We start from the raw sequence: 10,771 nt of genomic DNA on the forward strand, positions 1-10,771 counted from the left end.
TAAAGAATGGTTAAGAGAATCTGTAAGAGAGGCAGACATATAACATACTGGCCAGATATCTGTTTTTTAGTTCAGTAAAGGATGGTTGATATAATCTGTAAGAGAGGCAGACATATAACATACTGGCCAGATATCTGTTTTTTAGTTCAGTAAAGGATGGTTGATATAATCTGTAAGAGAAGCAGACATAAAACATACTGGCCAGATATCTGTTTTTAGTTCAGTAAAGGATGGTTGATATAATCTGTAAGAGAGGCAGACATATAACATACTGGCCAGATATCTGTTTTTTAGTTCAGTAAAGAAGGGTTAAGAAAATCTATAAAATTATTATGAGTGAGGGCGTTATCGCTGTTCTTATGATTTTATCATAGAAGTTTCTTTGTGGACAAAAATCTATTATCGCGCCAATACCAAAGTTTCAACACTGTTAATATACCTGGTCTAAATGCAGAAGTTAAATTAACACATGATATTATAGAGTTGTGTAAAAGTTATGATATTAAAATGTATTAAGTTCTGATATTAAAGTGTATTAAGTTCTGATATTAAAGTGTATTAAGTTCTGTTACTAAACTGTTGTGGAAAGTTCTGATATTAAAGTGTATTAAGTTCTGATATTAAAGTGTTGTGTAAAGTTCTGGTATTAAAGTGTATTAAGTTCTTATATTAAAGTGTATTAAGTTCTGATACTAAAGTGTATTAAGTTCTGTTATTAAAGTGTATTAAGTTCTGTTACTAAAGTGTTGTGTAAAGTTCTGATATTAAAGTGTATTAAGTTCTGTTATTAAAATGTATTAAGCTCTGTTACTAAAGTGTTGTGTAAAGTTCTGATATTAAAGTGTATTAAGTTCTGTTACTAAACTGTTGTGGAAAGTTCTGATATTAAAGTGTATTAAGTTCTGTTCAAGTACTGCACAACGTTACCTATAAAATATCCCCACTGATGTCATGTATACATACTGTTAATATTTTGATGTATTTTATTCACTACCTTTTTTATTTTACTTTAATATTCTGACGAAACTGCAGCTGGAGCTTATGAGATTTGTTTTACATATTTTTGAACATAAATCTTTGATAATTAAGTTAAGTTACTCAATTATTACATTTATTTCTCTTGGTAATTAATACTTTTAATAATTATTCTATGCATACCTCAAAAGGTTATACATTGTAAGTAATCTTATGATTTCTGTTCAGAACGAAAACAAGCGGCGATAGGCGAACGATGCACTAACGATTTAGATTGTGCGACTTCTAAAACAACGTGTGTTGAGAAACGTTGTCAGTGCGTCGCTAAGTATCCTGTTCTTGTGAAAGTTCGTTCCGAGTTGAAGTGCCTCGAAGGTAGGATCTCTTCCAGAATGTTTATGAATGTACAACTCTGGTTAGTGTTTATAAAGATGACACCCTGATTAGTGTTTATAAAGCTGACACCCTGATTAGTGTTTATAAAGGTGACACCCTGATTATTGTTTATAAATGTACAACTCTGATTATTGTTTATAAATGTACAACCCTGATTATTATTTGTAGAGGTACAATCTTGATTAGTGCTTATAAAGGTGACACCCTGATTAGTAGTTTATAAAGCTGTACACCCTGATTAGTGTTTATAAAGGTGACAATCCTGATTATTGCTTATAAAGGTACAACCCTGATTATTGTTTATAAATGTACAACCCTGATTATTATTTATAGAAGTACAATCTTGATTAGTGCTTATAAAGGTGACACACTGATAAATGTTTATGAATTATTTGTTTGTAATTATGCACAAAGCTACACAATGGGCTATCTGTGCTCTGTCCACCACGGGTATCAAAACCCGGTTTCTAGCGTTGTAAGTCCGCAGACATACCGCTGTGCCATTGGGGGGGGGGGTAATGTTTATGAAAGTACAACCCTGATTAACGTTTATAAAGGATACAACCATGATTAGTGTTTATAAAGGATACAACCGTGATTAATGTTTATGAAGTTAACACCATGATCGCTATTTATAAAACGCTCTATTTTATTCTAAAAGATGCTATTAGCACTGGTCGATATATATTTTCGGACGTTAGGAAATGTAGTTATATAATTATATCTTTTTTTTTTCAATATTAATTTATTTTTAATTGAAGAATGTTAAAAATTTAAAAATATTATCTTGTATTTTCTGTTACAAAACTAGTGCATTCTATACAGAACTTTGTGTTAATGGCTACTAAGAGAATTACTAAGATAAACACGAAATTTGCATTAATGGCTACTACAAGAATTACTAAGATAAACACGAAATTTGTATTAATGGCTACTACAAGAATTACTAAGGTAAACACGAAATTTGCGTAAATGGTTACTAAGAGAATTACTAAGATAAACACGAAATTTGTGTTAATGGTTACTCAAAGAATTACTAAGATAAACACGAAATTTGTGTTAATGGTTACTAAAAGAATTACTAAGATAAACACGAAATTTGCGTAAATGGCTACTAAGAGAATTACTAAGATAAACACAAAATTTGTGTTAATGGTTACTAAAAGAATTACTAAGATAAACACGAAATTTGCGTAAATGGCTACTAAGAGAATTACTAAGATAAACACGAAATTTGTGTTAATGGTTACTAAGAGAATTACTAAGATAAACACTACTTTCCAGACAAAGACTACGGCGAGAAATGTTTTAACAGTCTACAGTGTAATTACACCTCCCCAACCACAGAGTGTAGAGACAGTAGGTGTCGCTGCAGGCCTCACCACGATCTTGTCGAAGACGATTACGGAATTCGTATCTGCTACAGAAGAGGTATGTGGGATATCATCCGTTAAACTGACTACAGCACCAGAAATTAATAGAAAACATGAGCGTCAGAACTTAATACACTTTAATATCGGAACTTAATACACTTTGATATCAGAACTTAATATACTTTCATATCAGAACTTAATACACTTTAATATCAAAACTTAATACACTTTGATATCAGAACTTAATACACTTTAATATCAGAACTTAATACATATCTTTAGTTTCACTACAACACTTCAGTATCAGAACTTAATACACTTTAATATCGGAACTTAATACACTTTGATATCAGAACTTAATATACTTTCATATCAGAACTTAATACACTTTAATATCAAAACTTAATACACTTTGATATCAGAACTTAATACACTTTAATATCGGAACTTAATATACTTTCATATCAGAACTTAATACACTTTAATATCAGAACTTAATACACTTTCATATCAGAACTTAATACACTTTAATATCAAAACTTTACACAACTGTTTAGTATCAAAACTTAATACACTTTGATATCAGAACTTAATATACTTTAATATCAGAACTTAATACACTTTAATATCAGAACTTAATACATATCTTTAGTTTCACTACAACACTTCAGTATCAGAACTTAATACACTTTAATATCGGAACTTAATACACTTTGATATCAGAACTTAATATACTTTAATATAAGAACTTTCCACAACACTTTAGTAACAGAACTTAATACACTTTAATAACATAACTTTAAACAACACTTTAAAATCAGAACTTTTCACAACAGTTTAGTAACAGAACTTAATACACTTTAATAACAGAACTTAATACACTTTAATATAAGAACTTAATACACTTTAATAACAGAACTTAATACAACAGTTTAGTTTTAGTATTGTCAGCACCAGGATCTTCAACTACTGCACAACGTTACCTATAAAACAGCCCCACTGATGTCATGACGTGTGTAGATGCGGCTCCTGGGATTGGAAGGAACAGGAGCTGGAGAAAGAGTTAGCGTAGATGCGGTAAGAGGGAATTCCACCTGATGGAGTTCATACAGGATCTGATAGGTACTGCGAGAACAGGAGCGGGAGAAAGAGTTGGTGTACATGCGGTAAGAGGGAATTCCACCTGATGGAGTTCATACAGGACACTGATGGATGTGGTGGAGAGCTGATCGTGGAGAATCGGTAGAATAAGAACACATGAATTGTTGATCAGATACGTTCCGGGTCGATGAACAGGTATGCTCTGGGTGATAGAACTTCAAAGCTGAGATGTATTTTCCCCAGGAATCCGGGGTTTCAGAGAGTTTTGAGCATTTTGCTGAAAAATTGTTACGTTGATCGGCTTTTTTTTGGCAAGATGTGGCAAGGTTTTAATTAGGTAAGATGAAGAGGTATAGATGGGTAGGCGGTGAGCGATTCTAATTGATTTTGACTGTAAGGTTTCGAGCATGTTGAAAGTGATGGGATGATTGGTCTTATATACTTTTTATAAGTTAGGGTAAGTGATTGGGCGTCGCATCCTTTAGCATATCCTCCTATTTTTTTAGGTAGTTGGATCTTTAAGTGGCTCTCTTGAGTGTGGTGTGTTAATTTATTATGACTAGGAAAGTAATAGAATTAGTGAAGTTGATTTGTGAGTCGTGGAGTTTGAGTGTGATATTGTATATTGTGAACTTATTTCTCGTAGAGTTTGAGTGTGATATTGTATATTGTGAACTTATTTCTCATAGAGTTTGAGTGTGATATTGTATACTGTGAACGTATTTCCGTAGAGTTTGAGTGTGATATTGTATATTGTGAACGTATTTCCGTAGAGTTTCGAGTGTGATATTGTATATTGTGAACATATTTCCGTAGAGTTTCAGTGTGATATTGTATATTGTGAATTTATTTCTCGTAGAGTTTGAGTGTGATATTGTATATTGTGAACTTATTTCTCGTAGAGTTTGAGTGTGATATTGTATATTGTGAACGTATTTCCGTAGAGTTTCAGTGTGATATTGTATATTGTGAACGTATTTCTCGTAGAGTTTGAGTGTGATATTGTATATTGTGAACGTATTTCTCGTAGAGTTTGAGTGTGATATTGTATATTGTGAACGTATTTCTCGTAGAGTTTGAGTGTGATATTGTATATTGTGAACTTATTTCTCGTAGAGTTTGAGTGTGATATTGTATATTGTGAACGTATTTCCGTAGAGTTTGAGTGTGATATTGTATATTGTGAACGTATTTCCGTAGAGTTTCAGTGTGATATTGTATATTGTGAACGTATTTCCGTAGAGTTTGAGTGTGATATTGTATATTGTGAACGTATTTCCGTAGAGTTTGAGTGTGATATTGTATATTGTGAACGTATTTTCGTAGAGTTTGAGTGTGATATTGTATATTGTGAACGTATTTCCGTAGAGTTTGAGTGTGATATTGTATATTGTGAACTTATTTCTTTTGAGGATTTTCTTGAAGATAAATGCTTGTGATTTGAGAGGGTTGAGTAAGACACAACTATATTTTGTACAGCTAAGGGGGGGGAGTCGCGAGACGTGCTCCATAAGGCGATGTCGTCCACGTATTGAGACACGTGTGTGTTTAGAAGTGTAAAGTTTATATTCTTTACGAATGGGGTATAGCAGAGGGCTTAAAACCAAACCTTGTGGGACTTTTGCTAACAGTTTGAAAGGCCTGGATATATCGTTTTTGATTTTAGTTCTGGTAGTTCTATGAGCTAGGAAGCTGGAAATCCAACGTATTAGGGGTTTAGGGATGTTGAAGGGAATGAGTTTGTATCGTAGTCCGTTGTGTCAGACGCTATCAAAAGCTTTTCTGACGTCGAAGGTGGATACTCTAACGTGATTGTGATTGAATCAACGGTAGACAGATTTGGTCAGTCTTACCAGGCAGTCCGTCGTCTGTCTGCGTTTTCTAGAGGCGTTCTGTATGCCTGTTAGTAGTTTGTTTGTTTCCAGGTGATGTAAGAGTCGTGCTGTTGTTATTTTTTCTAACGGTTTGGCGAGGAAGTTAAGTAGGCTAATGGGTTATTAAAGCGGTTTTCCAGGTTGTGGAGTAGTAGTATCCAGAGTTTAGTGATAGGTTATATGCGGCACACAGGTGTGTGAGAAGCATTCTTTTGGATGATTTTTCGGTCTCCGTCCTCGCTTGGGGAAGAGTTTTTAAGTCTTTTAATGTTGATTTTTATTTCACCGAGTGTGATGGGCCTATCTATGTTGTTATTGGTGGATGATGGGTCCGGGTCGAGTGAGATCGGGAAGTGAGGGTTGAAAGTGGCTTTGTTATGTTTGTTGACTTTTGTAATGTACTTGATCGAATATTTGTATTTCTAGATAGTTTTAAAGTATTCGCTGAATATTTTTGTTTTTTTCTGTCGGTTGTGGATGACTTGTTCTAAGTCTGATTAGTTGCTGGACTTGAGGTGTAGAGTCTTTGAAAATTGTTTTGAATTTGCGCCAGAAAAGCGCAGGGTTGGCCCTGTTATTGTCCAGTGATATGCAGAAAATTTTCCACTTGGCATTTTGTTGTTCTTTGATTAAGTTTATATATATATGTGTTTCGAGACTTTGTCTGTTGGTGAGTGTTTTGTAATTTGGAGACTTTGCCTGTTGATGAGTGTTTTGTAATTTGGAGACTTTGTCTGTTGATGAGTGTTTTGTAATTTGGAGACTTTGTCTGTTGATGAGTGTTTTGTAATTTGGAGACTTTGTCTGTTGATGAGTGTATTTGTAATTTGGAGACTTTGCCTGTTGGTGAGTGTTTTGTAATTTGGAGACTTTGCCTGTTGATGAGTGTATTTGTAATTTGGAGACTTTGTCTGTTGGTGAGTGTTTTGTAATTTGGAGACTTTGTCTGTTGGTGAGTGTTTTGTAATTTGGAGACTTTGCCTGTTGGTGAGTGTTTTGTAATTTGGAGACTTTGCCTGTTGATGAGTGTTTTGTAATTTGGAGACTTTGCCTGTTGATGAGTGTATTTGTAATTTGGAGATTTTGCCTGTTGGTAAGTGTTTTGTAATTTGGAGACTTTGCCTGTTGATGAGTGTTTTGTAATTTGGAGACTTTGCCTGTTGGTGAGTGTTTTGTAATTTGGAGACTTTGTCTGTTGGTGAGTGTTTTGTAATTTGGAGACTTTGTCTGTTGGTGAGTGTTTTGTAATTTGGAGACTTTGTCTGTTGGTGAGTGTTTTGTAATTTGGAGACTTTGCTTGTTGATGAGTGTTTTGTAATTTGTTTGAATGAAGAATATTCTGAGTCGTCTTTTTTCTAGTATGTGAGAGTGTATTGTTGATGTAAGTTTCCAATGGTTTATGTCGAATGTTTTGCAAGTAGGGGAAGGCGTTTTATATAATGATGTTGTTTAGATATTTATTAATTGTCAGTATGGGTGTTGCCGCAGAAAGTATTGCAAGTAGGTTGATATCAGGGTCTTAGCAAGTCGGCTTTTGTGAAGTCGAATGCTGTTGGAGTGTTGTGAGAACGCGAGTGCGAAGTGTTAATGTTTAGATTGAATGAAATCGGGTCGTGATCGCTGCCCATGTTTGGGTGTACTCGGAAGTTGTTTGTGTATGATAAAAGGTTGTCAGAAGGTGTGTGTGATCGTTAATTAACGATATGCTTTCGAAGAGAGAGTGTAGGAGGTTTCATGTTAATAGTCACCTTAAAAAAAAGTCATTCTTAACCTGATGATGTTCTAAGCTGGTCTAAACGTTATCTGTTTGTTTTTAAAGTCCATATCAGGCGTCTCTACTATGTATTTTAATTCCACATTATTAGCATTAAATATCAAAACCATAGATCTTATCATATTCTTTCTCTTTACGTCTTACCTTAAACTGTACTCCAGGGGGAAGTGCCCCCACGACAGGGTACATAAAAGTACTTCAGGGGCAAGTGCCCTCCCACAACAGGGTACATAATAGATACTAGAATAGTAGATGTCAATTCATTTCGTTTGTATTTTTTACTTGGTTTAACGTACAAATACAGAAACAGGAGACTGGTGGAAGGTTTGATATTTATATTCATTTGATTATGTATGTAATATAAGCATAGATATGATAATTATGTTTGTTTTTACTATGTATGTAATATAATCATGGATATAATATTGATGTTTGTCTGATTACGTATGTAATATAATCATAGATATAATACTGATGTTTGTCTTACTATGTAAATAATATAGCATACATATGATATTGATGTTTGTCTGATTCTGTATGTAATGTAAGCATAGATATAATACTGATGTTTGTCTGATTATGTATGTAATGTAAGCATAGATATAATATTGATGTTTGTCTGATTTTGTATGTAATGTAAGTATAGATATAATATTGATGTTTGTCTGATTACGTATGTAATATAATCATAGATATAATACTGATGTTTGTCTGAGTACGTCTGATTATATGTTTACATTTCTCCAACACTATTACTTTTAATACTGGTGATATCAATACTGGATTATATATCTACATTTTTGTGGTACTTTTAATACTGGTGATATCAACACTGGATTATATATTTACATTTTTATGGTACTTTTAATAATGGTGATATCAACACCGGATTATATATTTACATTTTTGTGGTACTTTTAATACTGGTGATATCAACACTGGATTATATATTTACATTTTTGTGGTACTTTTAATACTGGTGATATCAACACTGGATTATATATTTACATTTTTGTGGTACTTTTAATACTGGTGATATCAACACTGGATTATATATTTACATTTTTATGGTACTTTTAATACTGGTGATATCAACACTGGATTATATATTTACATTTTTGTGATACTTTTAATACTGGTGATATCAACACTGGACTATATATTTACATTTTTGTGGTACTTTTAATACTGGTGATAGTATTAGATCATTATTGTTTCTCAACGTAGCAGATAATAATGTGTTTGTGTAAAAAGTTATTTTGTCTCAACCTGATACTAAAAGGATTCCTTCCTTTTAAGATTAGAAAATACTGCTGAAATGAAGGTCTTACATTTTACCAGATTTATAATATATTATTATTTTATTACTTTTAGCAACTTTTGAGGGCTTTTCAAAACTAGAAGTTCGTCCACTGTACCAGTGGGTTACCTCAGGAAGTTCAGTATTCTTCAATTGCTCTGCTGTAGCCAGCGTCCAGGACGTCCGAGTTAATTTTACTTGGTTTCTGAATAACAACGTTCTCCTTCCTGCTCGAGATGACAACTTAGAAGAGAAGACAAGTCTCTTTATCTTATCTCTATTTCCAAACAAGCTGAGATATGTAAGTGTTCTCACGATAAAAAAAGCTTCAAAACTCTACGAAGGCGAATACCGATGTGAAGCGACATCTGATGGAAGAACTTATAAAAAATGGGCTGAACTGTATATTAATGGTAAGCTAAAAATATGCTCAGTACTTTTTGTTTTTATCATTCCCATAAAACAGTGTTCTAAAGCAGATCTACTTGGAAGTATGTAGCCCTTCGTGTGTAGTTTGAATTAACATATTGGAAACAGGCTTAGTACACCAGTGGAAAAAATTATCTATATACTTATACACAAAAACACACACATACACAGTTTAAGTATCTTAAAAAAGTATTACACAGTTTAAGTATCTTAAAGGAGTATTATACAGTTTAAGTATCTTAAAAAGTATTATACAGTTTTAAAATAAAAGTATATATCAAGATTTATAGGAACTCCAATCGTGGTGCTGGTGCTGGTAATCCTGTGTAATACTAAACAACTACTGCACAACGTTACCTATAAAACAGCCCCACTGATGTCATGACGTCAAGATCCTGGTGCTGACAATACTAAACAACTACTGCACAACGTTATCTATAAAACAGCTTCACTGATGTCATGACGTCAAGATCCTGGTGCTGACAATACTAAACAATACTGCACAACGTTACCTATAAAATATCCCCACTGATGTCATGACGTGAAGATCCTGGTGCTGACAATACTAAACAACTACCAACTCTTTCTCCCGTTCCTGTTCTCACAGGACCTATCAGATCCTGTATCAACTCCATCATGTGAAATCCCCTCTTACCGCATCTACACTAACTCTTTCTCCCGTTCCTGTTCTCACAGGACCTCCTTCCAATCCCAGGAGACGCATCTACACCAACTCTTTCTCCCGCTCCTGTTCCTTCCAATCCCAAGAACATACCTCGTCCTCTGATAGGCTAAACCTGATATGTTTTTTATTGACAAATTTTCATGTTTTCTTTTTGTCATATTCATTTTCATTGTATAAATCATCATCATTCTGTTTGTACTGTAAAAGCTGTATGATGTTGTATCATTTTATCACATATTTTTCTGTTTTCTAAAACCTGTTGTTAATTACACGTCATTTTGTATATTGTTATCACTTATGTTCTCAATAAAAAAAACAGTCCCTGTCCTATCTGAGGCAGAACGTCCAATCACAGGCACTGGCATTCGCACTTAACGCTCTCCCTCACTCAATTTACACTGGTGTGGTTCAGACAAAAGCTTCTGAAACAGGCTACGTAATCATACCATTCTTGCATACATCTTCAAATATACTCGTCTACTTTTCTTGTCTCCCACACAACACCAACCATCCAAAATCTAACAAAACCTCTACATCTGAAGTAACACGACACCAACCATCCAAAATTTAACAAAGCCTCTACATCTGAAGTAACACGACACCAACCAGCCAAAACATAACAAAACCTCTACATCTGAATTAACACGACACCAACCAGCCAAAATCTAACAAAACCTCTACATCTGAAGTAACACGACACCAACCATCCAAAATCTAACAAAACCTCTACATCTGAAGTAACACGACACCAACCAGCCAAAACCTAACAAAACCTCTACATCTGAAGTAACACGACACCAACCAGCCAAAACCTAACAAAACCTCTACATCTGAAGTAACACGACACCAACCATCCAAAATCTA

General features: G+C 33.9%; 1 protein-coding gene across 1 annotated transcript in view; it reads left to right on the forward strand.

Moving 5' to 3' along the window:
* LOC106474535 overlaps positions 1-10,771 on the forward strand; it is a 30,358-nt gene that overhangs the window by 13,486 nt on the left and 6,101 nt on the right. The window contains exons 2-3 of the mRNA XM_022402860.1: positions 1,204-1,350; positions 2,656-2,802. Of these exons, the coding sequence (XP_022258568.1) occupies positions 1,204-1,350; positions 2,656-2,802 (294 nt within the window). The remainder of the gene's footprint in view (positions 1-1,203; positions 1,351-2,655; positions 2,803-10,771) is intronic.

This window comes from Limulus polyphemus, unplaced genomic scaffold (genome assembly GCF_000517525.1).
Source record: "Limulus polyphemus unplaced genomic scaffold, Limulus_polyphemus-2.1.2 Scaffold7330, whole genome shotgun sequence".
NCBI lineage: Eukaryota > Metazoa > Arthropoda > Merostomata > Xiphosura > Limulidae > Limulus > Limulus polyphemus.